Source organism: Pseudochaenichthys georgianus, chromosome 12 (genome assembly GCF_902827115.2).
Source record: "Pseudochaenichthys georgianus chromosome 12, fPseGeo1.2, whole genome shotgun sequence".
Classification (NCBI taxonomy): Eukaryota; Metazoa; Chordata; class Actinopteri; order Perciformes; family Channichthyidae; genus Pseudochaenichthys; species Pseudochaenichthys georgianus.
The window spans coordinates 15,680,104-15,701,450 of NC_047514.1; the positions used below are offsets into that span (position 1 = coordinate 15,680,104).

The window sequence follows — 21,347 nt, forward strand, 5'->3', positions numbered from 1 at the left end:
GCAGAGCATTTCAGAGTTTATTGTTTGTTTCAGATGGACTTGTATGCCTCGTGAGGTCAGGCATCGACTTTTTCAGGAGAGGTTGACATTTTAGACCCAAGCAAATTAAGAAAACAATTTCCTAAGAGAATATTTATCCTGTCACGGCACCTCCTAAAACATGTTTATTTCCATTCAAAAGGTATTTCTTTTTCCTCGTTTCCATTCCTCCCTCTCGCTTTGTTCACGGAATATACTATATACGCATTCGAAGCCTGAGCATGGTAAGCAGAAGTGAGCATCTGCAAGGCATTTGTGGAGAGAAAGTAGTATGAGTTTCCAAGCACCATCCCATGGTTTACTGGAATGCTGGTGAGCGCCTGGTGTGTGAGGTAATGTCCTGTCACCCAGCCCCACCCATACCCACTGAAACTCACCGTTTCATTGGTCCAGGTCTAATGATGGGCCACTTCCATGGCCTACTGGCCAAAATAGGGCTGTAAAAATTAGTGAGTAGAGGCAATTATGTAGTTCACCTATCCCACTTTCATCAGGGTAGACATGAATAGTGACTGGGTGGTAGGCAACACGGACCACAACATAATGTATAGGGATTGGTGAGTGTAAGATGCCAGCAAGTTGAAAACAGATGGGTCTGCGGAGAATATAAATGTCCCTCAGTCAGTGGCCCCCTATGCTCCATAAAACAGGGCCAAAACCCTGCATATTAACAGCTTGAAAAAGTTATGGGGGGTCATCAGTGCCATGAAGAAAATACACCAGTCACAATGAGGTTTCCACATGGCAGAACCACAATAATAATTGAAACGGGGAAAGTAAAAAGGGGGGAAAAGGAACGCCATCCCAGAGGTTCCTTTTTAATGTTACCACACGCTTATGTCACTGGCACTGTGCCTGACGAGGGCTGTGTGGTTTTCGGGGAATGTTGGTGGGAGAGACAGTGCCAGAGGAGCTGGCCTTCCTGAGCTGCTGAAAAGCAACAGCTCGGCTACTGTATGAGCTTTTGATTTTTTGGGCATGTGCTTTTGTGTGTTGCAGCTTGTGCGAAGGCATGTGCTAGTAATGCCTCTGTGTTTCTTTGCATGTACATGTCTGCTCTGCAGTGGACCTGATACAGAATGCATGTATCCCATACTGAAGTACACAAATACACACTGCCTGCTTTTTTGATACCTGGGGACAAATCTGAGCCAGTTATTGTTACCTGTTTTTTACTGACAAAATTCCGTCTGATTAAACTATATCATCTTGCTGTTTTTTCCTTTAAGCAATACTCACCTAAAAGTTGAATGTGTTTTCAAATTCCAACCTCATCCACATACATTTGTTTTACATCTGTAGATGGTTGAACTTCATGGCAATTTCTTGCATCGTGAGAGGACTAAAATGTTATCCTGTTGCTTATGTATAATTAAGGGAAGTGTTCTCCAGGGGTGACCAGGGGTTGCGTCAGAGATTGCCTGGGCAGCAGCCCTCTCTGGAGAAATCACCTCGCTTGCTGTTTGATCTTAAAGTTTAAATGCACATGCACACTCCCTGCGTACACACATGTCAGGCAGGCAGCCTGAACACGAACATGGATACACGCGCATGGGCACACAAACCGACACACACAGGTTAGTTGCTAGGGCCAGTTCTCCAATCCAATCCCTCTAGAGCAAGTTGAGCTGGCTCACCATATTCCATGGTGTGGTAGTGGGGGAACATTATGTTCTGCTCCACAAAGTCAGCAGTAGTACATTTCAGTCCCCCATGGACCTGCCCTATAATCCTGCATTGAGTCAGTACTGTGAGTAGGTTGGCTTGTGTGTCTCTGTCTGACTGCGTACCTGTGTGTGATCAAGAAGGAAAAAATGGATCTTTCAAAAAGGCTGATGCTCCTGCACTCCATTTTCAAATGGGCCTGACACGGAAACAGAAATAAGAGAACAAGAACTTATTAATGGATATAAGTTGAGACATATTCCACATTTCATAATAGTCGATTTAATGATCCATGGCTGGATCATTAAATCGACTATTATGAAATGTGGAATATGTCTCAACTTTTTTAACTGTATACAATGTCTGTTGTCCATATGGTGTCATTTGATACGTTAAGGACATGTTGATGTGGAAATGTTGTCCATCTGTTTTGGAGCTACTTTCACAATCATTTTTCATTTAATCATGTATTTTCTTTTGAATGCAGACAAACTTGTGGTTAAACTAATTTCTTGATTATTTTACCTCTAATTACAATCACCAATCCCATCTTTTTCTCCATCTATCATCTGCCTTTCTGACTCAAATAATCATCATTTGTATGGGTTCCATATGAAATTTCCCATTACATTCTTACTTTTACAGCATTCGCCAGCATATTCTGTATTCAATTAATTTACACATCTCTGCTTTTTTTCCATCTTATTTTTAATGAAGGGATTCTAGCTTCATTCACATTTCCATTTCATTGCATAACAAGTCTTTAGGAATAATACTAGCATTGCTCTACAAGTAAATGCTAGGACTCAGTTATCCTTTTCTTCGTTTTTTCTTTGATGCATGAAGACTTTGAAGTTAAGGAAAATATCCAGCTCTCATGCACTAATCCTGCATTGTCAGATTATCATTCACCGTGGCATTTAATGGATCAAAGGATGTTTTCAGTATCCCTCTGTATCTATGTCCGTATGTTATACAGTAAACATTTATTCCAGTGTATACCACACACACACACACACACACACACACACACACACACACACACACACACACACACACACACACACACACACACACACACACACACACACACACACACACACACACACACACACACACACACACACACACACACACACACACACACACACACACACACACACACACACACACACACACACACACACACACACACACACACACACACACACACACACACACACACACACACACACACACACACACACACACACACACACACACACACACACACACACACACACACACACACACACACACACACACACAGCACTTGAGATGTCTTGCAGATATATTATCTCTCTTTCTTCTCAAGTGCCTTCTTGTGCTGTTGTTGCTTTCTTGCATCCGCAAAGATCCCTATCACCGCTGGCAGCCTCTCTCTCTCAGACACACATACACACAAAACGGAACTGATACACACAAACCAATACAGGGCTTGCTTGCTGGATCAGAAGGACATTATGAAGTACCCCCAACACACTCATACAGAACAAAAGAAAACTCAAACACACGGAAAGTTTGTTCACTTCAGCTCTAGCCTGACTCTACCAAAGAGCTGTAAACCATGAACATGGAAATATGGTAAACCGCAAGGGATGAAGTGAGCTATTAACAATAGCCTTATATATAAGTATAATAACTTAAACTAGCACATACACACTTTCTGTTCTCATTATCTGATTCACCACCCTCTTTTTCTCCCTTTGTGTACTTTGTGGCCATGTTATGTCTCACTATCTGCTAGTAGTCATCATTAAACTGAGTTCTCATTCATAACACTCCGTTCGATGTCTCACTATGGGATGCGCCTCATCGCGGAGCAAACAGAAGCATCAATCTCATTACGCCAATCCTGATTGGCTGGTGATCTTGACGTCAGCGTCAGGGGAAATCACCCCCTATAAGTAGCTTGCGCCACAACGCATGCGTCATTCAAACACCTCTTCTCGCTTCAGAGCACATCTCTACAGTAGCCGGGCAAGCTTCACTGTCCACAGACTGAACCCAAATACTTTTTCGGTCGACGGGCGCTCGCCGGCTACTCCTTCTGCTTCGCAGGAAGACGGTAGTACTAACGCTGTTAGTACTTGGAAATAAATCGACCTCGCCCTTCTCTACGAGAAAGTAAGGTAGGTCCGATTTTTTCAAGCTAGCAACACACCTGTTGCTAGCTCGGTCCCTCTCTACTGACACCACGGTAGCGAGGACGTTTTTTCTTTTCTCTTCCCCACGGAGGGGAAAAGGATTAAAAGAGGAGCATACTGCCACACCAGTCAGTATTCTCCGGGAATAAAAGACCCACACCGTCCTCTTTCCCCGGATTAAGGACAAGGTGGTAATACCTTTTTTTCCCGTCCCACCTGTCGAGAGCGGGCCCTCTCCACGCCACGAGGCGACAAAGATGGACGCCCCTCTCCCTCACACCAGAGGAGTCAGGGACTCAGTGGCTCGACTCTGCGGCTGCGGGTTGAAGATCTCGGGCACAGACACACACCAGGTCTGTTCGTCCTGCCTCGGGCTGGAACACGCCGAGGCGCTATCGACAACCCCGGCTCATGCGGACATTGTGTCCGCTTCACCGTCAAGAGCCTCCGCCGACGGCTAGCGAGACAAGCTAGCCTGTCGGAACAGAACCACCCCATGTCCATGGACCCGCCGGCCGGCAATCAAGACACGGGGGCGTCTGCCACAGAGAGCGAACCCCTCTCCGTGTCGGTCTGGGGCTCAGAACCGGGATCCCGCGCCCTGACAGGCCGGGACCCGGTGACGACAAGACACCAAGCTGGGGCTCCCGGTTGGACCTCACCATGGTCTCACCCGCGGAGGATGTCCTCGAGTTGGACTATGAAGAGGATGAGGAGGGGGATGCCCTGGCGTTCCTCCTGTCCGAGTCGAATGACCAAGAAGAGGACACCTTCATGTCATCGGCCCAGGCTGCAAAGCCTGGAGCGAGGGCTGCTCTCCCGGGCGACAGCACACCAGCTTCGCCCGGTCTGAGCATGGACCTGCAGGCCGTGTGCAAACGCGCTGCGGTCAGACTCAACGTTCCGTGGCCTGAAATGGCCAAGGAGACCTCCAGGTCCCGCTACGAGGGGAAGCATCTTCCCCAAACAGCGGGCAAAGGGAGGCAACTCCTCCCGGTGTTTCCGGAAATGTTGGATGAAGTGTCGGTCTCGTGGAGAGACCGGCCCTTCAGCAACAAGGTCCCAATCCAGGGTGCCTCCTCCCTGGATTGCGATGGAATGGAGAGGCTCGGCCTGCTCCGTATACCGCCCATGGAACCGCTGTTGGCGGCCCACCTTCGGTAGAAGGCAGGAACCCCACGCTGCCAGCAAAAGAGGACCGCTTCAGTCCACAATGACTGAAAAGTCCTATAAAGCTGCAGCGCTGTCCGCCAGGGCCCTGAACGTGTCCTCGCTGCCAACTGCCTACCAAGCGGAGCTCTGCGAGGACCTGTTGGGTAGCCCGGGAGCAGCCACTCTGGACGAGATGGCAGCGGTCACGGACATTTGCCTCCGTGTCCAGCACTGCGCCGTCCAGGCCACGGGCAAGGTCATGGGGATCATGGTGGTGCAGGAAAGAACGAGATGGCTCAACCTCACCAACCTCCCGGACCGAGAAAGGGAAGATGTGCTGGATATGCCCATCGTTCCCGAGGGAATTTTCGGCTCCGCTCTCGCCTCCATGCAAAGGAGGTGCGTGGCCGGCACGCGCATGCGCAGTGCCGGCTGGAGCTGTAAGCGTGACATCTCAGCTGGCTCTAAGGAACATACAGCAGGAGATACTCACGACATCTACCTGGGCTTCTCAAAACAGTTATACTTTATCTGTTCTCACAAGCCCAGCGAGAGTCAACCCATATTCTGGAAAGAGAGGATCTCTCTCTCCTAGAAAGAAGGGTTTTATCTATAATGCCCGCCGAGCAGAGTCAGATTACGCAGACAAATGTCCTCGTAAAGCACCCGCTCAACATGGGTCTCATAATAAAAGTAAACCCTAAAAGTATTGGTTATTATGTAATGCGTAGAGGCACTACACCCGACTTTTCTAGTGCGGGACGCGCCTACGGGTGCTGTCCTTTCACGGAAGGTGGTCACCAAGGACGCATGTCAGACAGGCTGATAGGATATTTACGAGGGTCGCCCGGTGAGAGGCCTCTAGAGCAGAGACCTCCAGCGGGCGCACGTAAATCACCCGGAGCTTTTAGCGGTGTTCCCCACCCTAAAACGCTTCCTGCCGTCTCTCAGAGGACACCATGTCCTCGTGAGGACAGACAACACAATATCGTGTATGAACCGCCAGGGGAGGTTGCGTTGTCTCCAGTCACACACACTGGCACACAAACTGATCCCTTGGAGCGGCAGACGTCTCCTCTCTCTGAGAGTGACACAGGTACCGGGAGTGATGCACCTCGGGACAGAACCCACTGTCCAGAGGTGCACCACTCTATGCAGACTGGACTCCACATCCAAGGACCGTGAGTCCGCTGTGGGTGCGTTACGGCGGAGCCGCGTTAAATCTGTTCGCATAAAGAAAAGATGCTCAATGACAGCTGTTCTCTTTAATGCACGATTTAAACGCACTGTTAGGCGGGGACGCACTCGTACACGATTGACCTCCGGGTCCTCTGTACGCGTTCCCACCCCTGGCTCTGTTACCCCCAACTCTGGCCAGAGTGAAGGAGCAACGCCACACACTTACTCTGATGTTTCCGCCCTAGCCCGCAACGTACGGGCTGGCGGAGATATATCAGCTGTTGTGCGGGCAGCCATGGCAGCCCCCACCACGCAGGGACAGATTGTCTCAGGCGGGGGGGGCGATCCTTCACCCACGCCCAGAGCGCGGGGCACTATGGGCCTGACCCGTGAGTGGTACAATCTGAATACAGTGGGACTCCCTCAGAGGGTGATAAACACTATTCAGAGTGCGAGAGCTTCCTCCACCAGGTCTCTTTACGACTGTAAGTGGAGGGTGTTTGAGGAGTGGTGCCTTCAAGAAGGACACATCTCTTTTCAATGTCCTGTCGGGGTGATTTTATCATTTCTACAGGACTTGATCGATAAACACAGAGCTTTCTCCACGATCAAGGTGTACCTGGCTGCTATTGCTGCATGCCATGTGGGCGTTGAGGGTAAGACGGCTAGCCAACATCCTTTTATGAAGGGAGCTCGCAGGCTCCTCCCTGTCTCCAGGTCGCTGGTGCCCTTATGGGACCTGGCAGTGGTTTTAAATGGGCTCAGAATGATCCCATTTGAACCCCTGGAGGGAGCTGACATGAAACATCTGTCACTCAAGACAGTGCTGTTACTGGCCCTGGCATCCGCTAAACGGGTCAGTGATATCCATGCACTGTCTGTACATCCCTCATGCACTCAGTTCGCCCCAAGGCAAATGAGAGTGTTGTTGAAACCCAACCCTTTGTACCTAAGGTGGTTGGTTCGTGTACCCCAATCAGAGATGTTCACAAGTCTTTTTTTGCAAGTCCAAGTCAAGTCTCAAGTCTTTGGTCACGAGTCCAAGTCAAGTCTCAAGTCTCTAAAAAAATAAAAGTCTCATGTCTCTTCTGGTTGTAATAAGCCTTCTATTGTCTGCTGCTATCCAGTCTGTTAAGAATACTGCACAGCTATATCTAAGAAATTCAAAGCATTTACTGTATTATTATCACTTCTACTGTATATCTATTAGCATACAGTATCAGTACTGATTAGTTGTTTGTTATATGATCACTTTAAACAGGCTATTGCAATGCAATATGAGGAAAAACATCACACTTTAGCTAAATGCAAACAACTTGTAAGCAAAACACTTCAGAATCAGAAATCAGTATCACAAATACTTTATTAATCCCCCGCAGGGAAACTGTTAAAAGTACTTAAAAGCGGGTAATGATTAACGTTACCGACCTTTTTTATGTCATGTCAAGAGTTGGATGTCAACGCCACTCAACTCAAACAAGTGTGACAAGCAATTCACTAATCTTTTCAAATATTCAGTTACAAAGCTAGCAGCAAGCTAAGTTCACATTACATAGCTGATGCTGAGCTAAACATGTTTGCTAACCGTCCATATGCGTTAATGTGACTGACCTCTCCGGGTGAGTTTTCAAGTGCCTGATGAAATTCGACGTTGTTGCGCCAGCATCCTTGATTTTGATATTGCAGACTTTGCAGTGTGCGCTCCTTTTGTTGGTGCCGCCGGCATTTTGTTCGAAGTTGTTGTAGTTGAACCTAATTACAAGCGGTACAGCTGCAGGTGTGCCGCCGGTCGCTATTGTGTTACTACGAGGTAGTAACAGAGGTGCGCACGTCTGCGTAATGAGCCCGGCTAAAATAACTGGATGGCCTACCTGCCTGTCAGCCTTCCATCTGGGCACAAACTTATCTCGTGCCCTCATTGGTCATGTGCGCGTTCGTGTGTGTTGGAGGAGGCGGGCTCTATAAGGAAGTAGCAGCCTCTAGCAGATTATCTCCGGTTGTGTATTTTCAAATTCTAGCAATCTCGAGCCGGTTTCTCTCAAATGTACCTACCCCACCTTTAATACGCCAACAATAGAAAACACAATGATTGTTCACGAGTCCCAACACACGAGTCCAAGTCGAGTCTGAAGTCTTTTGGTCACGAGTCAAGTCTGAAGTCTCTGTGTGTGCGACTTAAGTGCGACTCGAGTCCGAGTCGCAAACTCGAGTCCTCATCTCTGACCCCAATTGACATTGAGGCATTTCCTCCGCCGCTGGTTTCCTCCGGGGAGCAGCAGCAGGATCTGTTGTGTCCAGTCCGGGCTTTACACACATATATGGACAGATCAAAAGAGCTTCGTCTTAATGACCAACTCTTCGTGTCCTGGGCTAACCCTCACAAGGGGAAGCCTGTTACTAAGCAACGGCTCTCCCACTGGATTGTGGAGGCAATTGCTTTGGCCTATACGAGTCAGAATTTGCAAGCACCTTCGGGTCTGCGGGCTCACTCGACTCGGGGCCCGGCTACATCCTGGGCTTTGTTCAAGAGTGTTTCCATCCAAGACATCTGTGCAGCGGCAAGCTGGTCTTCGCCGCTCACTTTTGTCCGCTTTTACAGGCTAGACGTCTCCGCTCCAAGCGTGGCCCGAGCAGTGCTGGGCACCTTGTTGAGTCGGGACTCCACCTGTTAAATTCTGGTTGATCGGTGATCTTCGAGATAAGCTCGTCTGGCAATACGGGAGCTACAATATCCCATAGTGAGACATCGAACGGAGTGTTATGAATGAGAACTATAGGTTACTTACGTAACCCCAGTCTCAGAGTAACATGTAGTGAGATGTCTCACCAGACGGCCCTCCTTGTTATGGTGAAGCGAGAACAGGTGCTTATTTTGAATGACGCATGCGTTGTGGCGCAAGCTACTTATAGGGGGTGATTTCCCCTGACTCTGACGTCAAGATCACCAGCCAATCAGGATTGGCGTAATGAGATTGATGCTTCTGTTTGCTCCGCAATGAGGCGCATCCCATAGTGAGACATCTCACTTCATGTTACTCTGAGTGCTGGGGTTACGTAAGTAACCTATAGTTATCATTGCAATGGCTGCTAGAGGAATTTTTCACTTCAACATAAACTTGTGTCTTTTTTGGGCATTTGCTAGATTCTGATTCCATTAATGTAGTTAGGAGCACTGTCTTGTCCATTGGGTTGATTTTAATGCAAAAAAACAGAACGTATGAGCATAAAAGTAAGTGCCACTACACTGTATCTAAAAAAGTATAACAAAGATTATGGCTCTGCTTTATCTTTCAATTTGTGTTCTTCTACTTAAGAAATCAGGGAATATCTGTTAGGAGAATAGTTCTGTTCCTCCAGTAGGGTTCCAGAGATTTGGAGAAGCCAGGGAGCATTGAAGCTGTTCTGGCAGCTTGTGCTGGCCCATCAATTTACTAAGAAACGCAATGCAGGTTTTCTTACTTCAATTCATTTGCACTTATAACCTGACTTTCTGTACTTTATTTTTCCGATCTTTCTTTATTCATATCTGTCTTTTTCTCAAATATATGAGCACTTAAAAACAGCACACACAAAGTCACTAGAAGGACAAAGATGGTACATATTATTTGATGGATGCTAGTGGTTAACCAGATACAACTGTCATGTTGGCTTTTTGCTGTTGTAAAGTGTTGGTACTATGGTTGACTGGGATGAATGGTTGCTCTATGTGCCAAGTCCACACCAAAATAATAACTGCCCCCCCCCCCTGTATCTTTATCATATGTATTATCAAGTACAAGAATCCTGCATTCATTTTGTATCTTGGTTGTTTTAACTTCATTTACTGTAAGTTTAGTATTCAAGGAATGGAAGAAATACAAAGAAAGCATGATTGTTTTGTTACCACATTGTGATTTCTGTTTAACTGTAGAGTCATTCCAACAGCAGCAAAGCTCCTGGCATGGTCACCCTCATGCTCATTAATGCATAGTCACTCAATGCTCTCAACAGTTGTTTCATGAGAAAATATACTATGTCGCAACATGCCCGCATTTATCACTAGTTGACTTCAAGGAGATGGTGACAGAAACTATTTGTAGAGAGTCATACTGTGGCACAATTTTCCCTGTTAACCCGGCAGATTCTGGCAAGGCTACAGTTGGGTGTCATACAAGTGCAGATATTATCTGGCTTCTTCTGACAGACTTCTTTGACTTGAATTGACAAGTAATTCCGTGCCAAGGAACTATCTGTCACTTTATGAAAGCAAACAGTTTTGACTACAAAAGTCAAGCATTAATCTGATTTTCTTTCTCTGAGGAAGTGCAAGCAGGTGCCGAGCTCACTACAAACATGTGTTTTCAGATAAATGGTTGCTATCTCAATAAATCTCAACAAAGGTCATAAAATCATAATTAACTATGCAGCTCTGAGGCTTCAACTTTAAACATCTATATCTACATATCTATACGTATTTAAATCCTTTTCCACCACTAAAGTACAGACACCCAGGAAAATCAAAACCCCAATCTCAAAAAACTGAGGAACATGACATTAAGTCTTCTAAATAGAGAATGTGAGAGATTCAAGACCTCCTCGAGATAGGTAACATCTTTAAAAACGTTAAACTGCAGTGTTTAAAATGTTCGAAAGTGGCCCCATTTAAACAGGATCCATGAACAAAGAAACCCCAGGATCTGGTCTTCATCTCCAGAATCAATCATCACATCATGCTTTATCTGTGGCATGAGCCTCCAGGGCAGTTGGCATAACCACATGCACGCAATTGCGCAATTGCTGAGCAATGACTGAACAAGAATTTCGCCTCAGTTATTTGAGGCTTCGTTATGTTATCTTCGTTTCTCAAGGGACTACTGCAGCAATGTTTATGGTTAGGTGTGTGTGTGTGTGTGTGTGTGTGTGTGTGTGTGTGTGTGTGTGTGTGTGTGTGTGTGTGTGTGTGTGTGTGTGTGTGTGTGTGTGTGTGTGTGTGTGTGTGTGTGTGTGTGTGTGTGTGTGTGTGTGTGTGTGTGTGTGTGTGTGTGTGTGTGTGTGTGTGTGTGTGTGTGTGTGTGTGTGTGTGTGTGTGTGTGTGTGTGTGTGTGTGTGTGTGTGTGTGTGTGTGTGTGTGTGTGTGTGTGTGTGTGTGTGTGTGTGTGTGTGTGTGTGTGTGTGTGTGTGTGTGTGTGTGTGTGTGTGTGTGTGCAAGCAGTTTATGTGTTCATATGCCCGACACTGTAAGAGCTAAATTAAATTGAGTTGCAGAGATTGGATTTGATGCTGCTGTAGTGCGTGATGCTGGAGCAGGCTCATACATTTCAGAGATTTCATCGCCTTTTTCTGATTTTGGTGAGAGGAATTGGCTTTAAAGAAACTATTTTTGATGTAACAGTGGACTTAAAAGACGCATAACTCACAATTTACTGGATAAAAGTGTGCCAGAACATACTGTACAGAGCGCAAAGAAGAGAGAGCGTTTTCATAACCTGTGTTTGCATAATTTCAACACATGCACATCAAATGGACAGTCAGTGGCCTTGTAATGACGTGAACTCATCACATATCTTATTGGAACTGTGTGTTCTCAATAGTAGAAGTGCTTTTTCTATGAACAATGTGTCCTTCACAGCAGAAATTCTTTTTTATAGCTATGTGGACATTTCCATTGGTGTCTCTTTCCTCTCAGCGAACAAACCATCTGCAATGCTGTTAGTTGGAACTCACGCTCCGACAGTAGTGGTGCCATATAAATATCAAATGCATTAAATGGTGTCGGTTAAACTCATACCTTTGTTTTAGTAAGTCCCTGCCAAAGTGTTCTTGAGCAAGACACCTGACCACAGCTGTTCAAGAATACCTAGTTCATTGGCCTTGTAAAATGCATCCTCAGTAGTAGGAACAAGCACTACTGCCAACATTACACACTTCCAACATCACACACATGTCTCAGCAGAGCGAGATCTGTCAGAGTGAAGATGTGACGCCTAACAGTTTCAGTACAAAGTCTCACATTTCTAAGGTTAGCATACTGTAGGAAATGTACTGCAGGATGTTTGTTTTAACATTGGTTTGAACAACAGATAAAAGTAAAAATTAAGAATAGAAATATGGGGGCTTTAAAAGAGATAGTTAACGAATGTGCCGTAACTCTGACCATGGCTATTAGGGAGGCAGGATTAAATAGGATTGAGCGTAATGCACTTCTATACGTCCGAGGCTTTGTTTGTATTAGTATATGAATGCATGCATCACCCTTAATGTTTTGGGCAATCAAGTCCATTCAGCCACCGATCAATTCTTACATTAGGTTTATGTGGAATCAATGGCTTCTTGCCTAGTTTTCAATAAGCACTACGGCAAACTTTTGCAATCCACCATGACAGACAGTAAATTAAATGTCCCAATCTCTAAAATTACTTAATACACAAGCAAGGGAAATATATGGGGTTTGTTGCAAGTCAGTCACCAAAATGTAGACTTCATTGTGCAAAACATGAGAAGAAAATTAAACCCCCCACATTATTTCCCCAAATTATAATGGACAATTGCAGTTTTTAATGTTTCACAATGATCCAATCTGTGTGTGTATATATATATATATATATATATATATATACTGCTCCTAGTACTAGGTACTAGGATGGGTAAAAAGCAGAGACTACATTTCACTGTGTGTTCTGTGTGCATGAACATGTGTGACCAATAAAGAGGGTTTTATCCTCCGATTCTATCCATCTCTATTCTATATAATATCAGATACAGGACTCCTAAATTGACTGACTGGTTGTTTGACAAAATATTTTGCATGTGTCATTTAACATATTCCCACCATTCAAACTGTAGTCTGAAACAACAAACACAGTGAGCAAAGCATTAAGAAATTCCCAAACATACATAAGAAGTCCACTTCAAGACAATGGTACTTGCATACCATGCTGTGAATGGATCTGGCCCTTCCCACATCCAGGACATGGTTAAACCGTACACCCCAGCACGTGCACTCCGCTCTGCATCAACCAAACGGCTCGCTGCACCATCGCTGCGAAGGGGACCCAAGTTCCCATCAGCAAAAACACGTGAGTTTGCTATCCTGGCTCCAAAATGGTGGAATGAGCTCCCCACTGACATCAGGACAGCAGATAGCTTACACACCTTCCGGCGCAGACTGAAAACTCATCTCTTTCGACTCCACTTCGAGCGATAGAATTACTAACAAAGCACTTATATACTAATAAAGGACTGGCTTACCTAAAGCCAGTTGAGTAGCACTTGAAATGTTTTGGCTCTATGAAACCTGATGTACTTATATGATTCTGTTTTCTTCAAGTTTGTATCTTGTTGGTCGAATGCACTTATTTGAAGTCGCTTTGAATAAAAGCGTCAGCTAAATGCAATGCAATGTAAAAGAAGTCTTTGTATGCCCCTACCTTAGTTACAGCAGGGTATCCCGCAGCCACCTCCCCGGAGCAGTAGGGCTTCTCCTCATGGGAAACATCGACAGATGAGGCCCACTGGTCAAGGAAACCATTAGGGGTGTAGAGGCCACAGTCCCTCACGCCGGTCTCTCGTTCAAAATCCTCACACACCCCGTCGCCATCATAGTAGTAACACATGCTTGGCTCCTCTGTGAGTGAAGAGATCATAGATAGCAGGGGAAAAAAATGTAATTATGACTTAATAATTATCTGTGGTGCTTTTTATAGTATGTTGAAGTTTCATTTGAGTTAAGATATCCATCAGTCACCACCTGGCTCTGTCTTTTTTTCACTTAAACAAAGCCATCCAGGTGAATTTTTTACAGAGTTCGATCTTTACTGCTGACCTCCCTTTTATCATTCTTTTTTATAGAACATGTGCATTTACTGATCCTTTGGGATAGCAGTCTAACCTTATATCTATTATTTTGGAAGGTAAAGAGAGGACCAGATAAAGAAGTGGGAGGGAAAAAAGGGTAAAAGGTGCATGAAAAAAGGAGGATGCATTCTTGAGTTTGTGAGGACCTACAAATAGAGAGAGAGCATGTTAATGTAGAAAAAAAGAAATACTGAAAGGGAGAATATGGATAAACACAAAGAGAGGAAGTAAGGAGGGGGGGCTAGACAAAGTCAGGAGGTAAAGAAAGATACAGCAGTACTTTGTACAGACATCCTGCCCAGAGTTAAGGTCTGGAACGGGAACTTATGGACTGGAGGAGAGAGGAGCAGAGCAGGGAGGTTGACCTGGGCCTCATTGCTCTCCGCTCTCAGCTAAAGCAGTGTCAGCCGGTGGGGTTCCAGTGAGGGGGAAAGGCGGCATTCTGTGCCAAGTTGGCCGGGGCCTCCTCCTCGAAATTCCAGCTTCTCCAGCAAAGCCAAAAACTCAAGTCAGTTCTGTGCTCTGGCGATGGTGAAACGAGGGGCTACTGAGGGGGCATACAGAATACTGCTCCCGCCACTCACTCAGCAGGAGCAGAAGCAAGGAAGAAGGGAAGGAGCGAGGCAGGAGGAAGCTCAAACAGTGGCTTGTGAAAGTGGCAGAAGTAATATGCAGAAAGTGAACTCATAAGAGAAGATGAGTAAAAGGAAAAAGAGAAAGGGTGGCGCTACTGTATTCCAATTTGGACAGGGATGTGTTTAGAATATAACTGGAAAGGTGATTGAGTTTAATATGAAAAGGAAAAGAGAGCCCAATAGTTGGAGAAAGGAAGAGAGCGGTGAGATAAACAATGATAAACAGAGCCAGAGAAAAGAAAGAAAAGTCTGCAGGCTCTCAAAGTTAACTATTCCTGTTTTGTTTTGTTTGATTATATTTCAACACAGCATCCCAGTATAAACTGACCTTTATGAAAAACGCTTTTCTGATACATGTTGACATGGCTGTAAAAAATCTGATTGCATTTCCTTTATGTCTGCACTTGTATTTACTGTCGCTTGGAACTCTATTGAGAACAAGGAATTTAGAGCGAGGGGAAAATAACTTGTAAATGTAGTCAACTCCAGATATAATTAGGCCTAATCGTGTGAATGGCCTATTAAAGCTCGTCCAGGCTGCAGCACCCTGGCCTGTTGTATACTTAGTAACAATTTTCTATCCAACTCTCTCTTTCACTATCCAACACACTGACAAGCAGGCACTCGCTCACACATACAGACAGATGGACAGAAGGTCCCATCATTATAGTGTCAGATTTCTGTTAAAAACTACAAGTATTTCAGACAGTGTCGGACACACACACACTTACACACACCCCTGAGTGCTGCAGTTGGTGGAAAAACAGCACAGCCAATGCATTCATCCAGCAATCTGACAGGGATTAAGTGGCCACTTCACTAAAGCTCACACACATGTATCACAACATGTATCACAACAGGGGGGCAAATGATAGTCTCCAGCAGGGGAACTGGAAGGGAAACCATCCATCTATTCATAAAACAAAACAACGTAGGAGATGCCAGTCACTCAACTTTGTAGAATGAGATGACTCACCCTTTAGAAAAATAATGATTTCCAGATTTATTTATTTTTTTAACTGAAGGTCAAAGTGATTTTGGATATGTAATGGCATATGTATTCTTCTGAGAAAGGCGTAAAGAACTTGGATTAAAGAGGCCCAGATGTTAAATCTGTTCATTCACAAAGTAAGCCTTTGGGAGTTTTCACCATTTCAGTCTACACAGACAATAATATCATGGTGCGGGAACAAAACTGTTTTGTTATGAAGTGGTGGTTTAAACATAACTTCATACAATTAAAATGTCACTTTTGTTTTAGAAGCTTTTCAGTTTCATACATAGTCTTGCTATTATTATTTCGTTATCCAACTTTAGCCTACTTTTAGGCTACAACAAAGTCAGTTTACAAGTAAAATAATCTTTCATAAACTGTGTATTTTTCTAAGTTAATTCCTCGATGAAAGGTGCACTGAAGGTCATCTAACTCTCTTCTATAGTACTTTGCCCAACAGCCGATTACAGAGAAATATACCAGTGAAGGCATTTCATTTTGGTTGATACATTTGTTCATAATACTCACCAACACAGTTGAAGAAAGGCTCCTTCTTGCACTGACTGGAGCAGCCGTCCCCATTCATAGAGTTCTTATCATCACACTCTTCTCCTTTGGATCTGAGATAACAAGATGAGGTACTCAGAATAAGCAAACACACACCGTTTATTTTTCTGAAAATGCTTCGCACATCTATATGCGTGCATATAAATATTTTGATGTGGGTGCGTGTTACCTCTGGATGCGTCCATCTCCACAGTACGGTGCCCCCAGATCGTGTACCAGCCGGGCGGAAGGCTCACTCTCACTCCGGCTGGAGATGGTTTGGACCTGGTAGGTGTACACAACATGTGGCGCCACATCCCTGCAAAGAAAGAGGCAAAGATCACAGTAAGTCCACATATTTCGGATAACTTAAAGCCTTGCAGGAAATGTCTGATAAAGAATCACATATCAATAAAGAGCAACTGAGGAAGATACTCGGATCAGGCGGAGAGCGGGTCGATAGGACTACTGCTCTGTTTGCCAGAGTGAGTGTGTGTGTGTGTGTGTGTGTTGTTGCAATCCTATATCTCAAGTGCCACGAGCTCAACACTTAGAACATCTGTCCCAGCACACACATCTACTTATCCAGTCACAGCGTTTATTGCTTTGAGTCCAGGTTTGTTTTGTATCCTCATCACGGTGATTCAAGGAACCATCGTGATGAATACACAATGGACAGGAAAAATGTTGGGGGACAACTCACTTTCATTGGTGAAAGTCGCCATGGTGGTTTCTTGAGTCACCATTATGTAGTCTGAAAAAAAAGACTGAAAAAAGGGAAAAAAAACATAAATGAGAAAACCAAAATCATAAACGAAAAAGAAAAAGCTGTAAATGAGAAACCATAAGCAAAGCAACAAAACAAAACTCAAGGAGAGAAAACTGTAAATGAGAAACAACTAAAAACTGCAAGTGAGTCTACTGTCATGACTCTGTCTCTCTGATCTGTTGTTTGCCTTCACATGTTTTGTATTACCACCAGATTTCATCTTTTCTGTTTGATTCTGGCCCTGTTTAAACTTTGGCCAGGCTTTCAGTAAGATGAAACAAGGAGCTGGATTTTATGGATCCACATGATTGCTTCATCTTAAGTTTCAGTACAGGAAAAGAAACTAAGAATAGAAGTTTATTAAAAAAAACAGGTAAAGGCAAATGTTATGTATTTGCTACTACTATAAACAATAAAAAAAGGATATCTTACATCTAAGATACAGGATATGTTTTAATCAGTACTCTCACTTGCAGCGTTGTTGTTTACAGTTTGTTTGTTTTTTGACCTTTTTTTTTCATTTTGCTTATAGTTTTGGTTTCTCATTTCTAGCTTGATTTGTCGCTCATGGTCATGGTTTCTCCTTCATATTTTATTTTGTCTTTTTAGAGTTTTTTACCCTAATTTCTGTGTGTCCTGGTGTTAAGTAACTGGACAGTGAGCAATTTAGAGACATTTTGCGAGCTTCATACATGTTTTACGTTCTCCAAGTTATTCAAGGCCTACGGGGGAAAGGAATGCATAGTATTGGTTAAATACATGGCAGAAACTTGCTATGGGAGTAGGGAACAACATCAGTAAATGTGGTTAAATAGGACCAATAGGTTAGCCGTATATCATTTCATGTAGACCATCAAGCATTATAGACCAATTTTCAAAGTGTTTCAGTGGTGTGCAGTGAAGCCATAACCTTTTATGAGCTCTTAGTCTAACCATTTACTCTAACAATGTTGTCCACTAATCACAGAGAATCGAAAACTCAACTTAACGTCTAAATGTCAAAGTGTCCATGGGCAAGAACAGAAACTCCAAATGTGGGTAAATGAGGCATTTACCATTTATATGCAAAGAAAAATGCATGGTAAATGTGAGAATATGGCATTATGCGTACCCATACCAACACATACCCTTGAAAGGTGCTCAAGTGCATGTATAATTGTGAAAGCACACATTTACGCTTCTCCCCCGGTGATTTGTGTTAAAAAGAACACAAACAAAAGATTTACAAAAGGAAAGAGTATTTTATTAATAACATTCCTGACTATTCTCCAATGCTTTTGTTTTCCTCCTTATCTTCATTTTCCGTGTGTTTGTTCATCACATTCCCAGCAGACGAAGTTCAAGTACGGTGTGCTATCTCAATTATAAGAACTGATGGACCTAAAGATCATGTAACAAAACGAATTTCCCCAAAGCAAAATGTGTGCCTAGGATGAGATGTTTATGTTGGCTTTATTATTATCAACACAAAATGTTTGACCTGACAGACTCTCTTGTATACTTCAGTATGTCCTGTTCTGCAATGTTGGCTCATGGGGTGTAACTCCAGGCTACACTCAAACATGCCCCCTCTAATTGAATTAGTTTAGCCCCTGGAAAAGTTGAGCTGTGGGAGACTTTATCTTTGAGGAGAGCAAACACACAGAATTGGCGGAAAGAAGAGAGGAATATATCTTTTCAGTAAGACAGCACAAGAATATCATTTTTGTGGATAATGACAAATCCTGGTTATCATATACTGTAGTAATCCAATACACAAACAAGTGATCAGTGCATTAGACCACATTCGGAGACATGGTGATGCAAGAACAAGCAACAACAAAGAGAAAAGTGGCTAGATCCACTAGCGTAAGGGGTCTAGCCAAAGAGTAAGGGGTAATCAAAGAGGAGGGCAAGGAGAAAACCCATAGATAAAATGAAAAATAAAAGGAGACAGTGAAAAAGGAGGAAAAATGTGTAAATTCTCCAATGTATTGATTTAGTTTTTTTGCTGCAAACCAGTCTGCAAGGCCAATAGTTGCCTACTTAAAACTACTTTGCCTATAGTAAACCTTGATGTTTCATGGAAAGCAGATAACTATTTTGGGTTTGATCCCTTTTGTTTGTTACCGAGTTTACAAAATGCATACCATGGTGAAACAAAGTGTTTCTAATCAGATTATAGGAGATCAAGGCCATATTCCCTACTGCAACAGTAGTGTCTAAACTGCCTGTATTGGACTATACAGCATGCTGCTAAGCAACACTTAATACCTGGGTGTCATAATGCACCTTTGGTTCTAGAGGGTCAATAGTGCAACTCCTCTTAGCGTGATAACAACTCTTTAAACTTAGCCTTCAACCTGTTCCCAATTAGGTGCATGCTTGGTTCCTCCTGACCTCCCTGCTAATAGCCATGCTGTGTTCTGCAGTTGGCAGCATGGAAGAAAGACACAGAACGGTGCAGAACAACTGTTCCATACATTATCCTTCCACTGGACTTTGGTGGTGGGATATATATAAGAACAACATTAACAGTGACAGCGACATTATAAAAGAGTACATTTGTGAAAGTGTACCACTTTATGCGGTACAATAGTTTAATAGCCAATATCCTGTGATAGACATGACTTCTGGAAGCCATCCAGACTTCATAAAACCACACTTTGATCTGCAACTGATTAGATATGATATGTAACTGATGTGAGATATAACTCACACTACAAAGGACTTTACTGCAGTCTCAGACAAGGTGTCACGTGATGAGATGTCATCACTGGTGCATCTTTGTGCATCCAGACTTCCCGAGACCCATGAAGGAATAGAGGTTTTATCTTGGCTCCCGCTCAAAGTCAGGCACACAAGGCACTGTAATATGCTTTTCAAAGGTGTTTTGATAGCACCAGGTGATTACACATGGAAGCAAGCATGTGTGTGCATGTGTGCATGTGTGCCTGCTATTGAGAGCAAGAAGAGTGTTGGTGTGTGTCTGTGTTCATCTATGTGTGTGTTCCTGACTCTACTGCTGTGTGCACTAGACTTATGTGTGAGCATGCATATGGATGTGTTTCCGTTCTGTAGCTGCTTATTGTTCTTGGCTGAGAGATCCCAGATGAGAAAAGCAGGTAAATGTAAGTAAGTTGAGAAAATATTGAGCCTGCAAGAACAACAAACGGGGCAATGTTTATTTTGTCAGTGAAGCAGCTGACATACGTTTGAGGTTTTACTGCGATTCATTTGACACCTTTGGTATGTCTAACAGACTAATGATACAAGTTTTGGCATTAAAGAGGTACTTTAAAAAAGAAAATGACAACCCACAAATTCTACGAATGTGAAGTTTGTTGTTAATATTAAATTGGACTGCTTTAGGTCTGCTAATTGCCTAAATTGCAGCTAAGGTGTTGCATTTGTTTATCTTTACATGAAAAGGACAATAATGACCAGTGCAGCCTGTGTCCAAGAAATTCAATTCTGTTCTTGAACATCCGCACCATAAACCTGCAAACCCATAGTAGCACCAATTACATTCCTATATGATTTGTCTGCTGGAGAAATTCTGTTGAGTGCACCAGACATCCCATGACTCCCCACAAGGACTACACTGTTCACTCTGTCTGCAACTCATGAATATGGTTCATATTAGGAGGATTATTTCTAATGTTGAACATCCTATAAAGAAGGCTAAGGGGGGTCAGCCGGTTATGAAGAGAAGAAACTGGTAAAAGTTCAAATTAATGAGTGATGAGAGGGAATAAAAATGTATCTGGGAATAAAAAGTGTTGCCAAATAAACTATTGATTTCAATTTAACCAACATTTTGTATAGTTATATCAAATTCAAAATCAATAAGATCGCACATCTCGAATGTATGCTTGTTATTTGCATTGCCAATTAACCAACATTGTCTTAGAAACTAATGTTTATTTTGTACTTTTATCAACTTTATTTCCCTAACAAATTATAGCACAAAAAACTGAAGTATTGTGAAAACAACGGTTATTTTGTTCTTTTTTCAACACCATTGTTTTTAAGGCGGGATATTGACTTTCCAACCAGCGCCAAATAGCTTAGCTAAGGAAGGATGGGGGGTGTAATGTGGAAGATTTGTGCAGACCAGGGTAGAGTCAGATTACAGAGGGGGTGTGGGGTAGTAATGATGCTGGGGGAGCTGCCCTAACTCTTTTAGCAGGGAGGTCTCTTCACATGAGCTCAGATAGGCTTTGACTGAATGACAGCTCTGAAACCCACATCAGGAGGAGGATTAGCTGATGGGCTGGGGTGCTTCAGAGGGATGGGGTCAAACTAACCCAATCCTCCTACCCTCTCTCTTTACTTTCTCGACCCCCTAATGTTCTCCTCAATCACCT

At 43.7% G+C, this 21,347-nt stretch overlaps 1 protein-coding gene across 1 annotated transcript in view; it reads right to left on the reverse strand.

The window, feature by feature from the left end:
* The window catches only part of pappaa (pregnancy-associated plasma protein A, pappalysin 1a), a 132,798-nt gene that overhangs the window by 63,627 nt on the left and 47,824 nt on the right, over window positions 1-21,347 (reverse strand). Inside the window, exons 9-11 of the mRNA XM_071205085.1 lie at window positions 16,420-16,548; window positions 16,212-16,303; window positions 13,628-13,824 (exon numbers count right to left, since the gene is read on the reverse strand). Coding sequence (XP_071061186.1) covers window positions 13,628-13,824; window positions 16,212-16,303; window positions 16,420-16,548 — 418 coding nt within the window. The remainder of the gene's footprint in view (window positions 1-13,627; window positions 13,825-16,211; window positions 16,304-16,419; window positions 16,549-21,347) is intronic.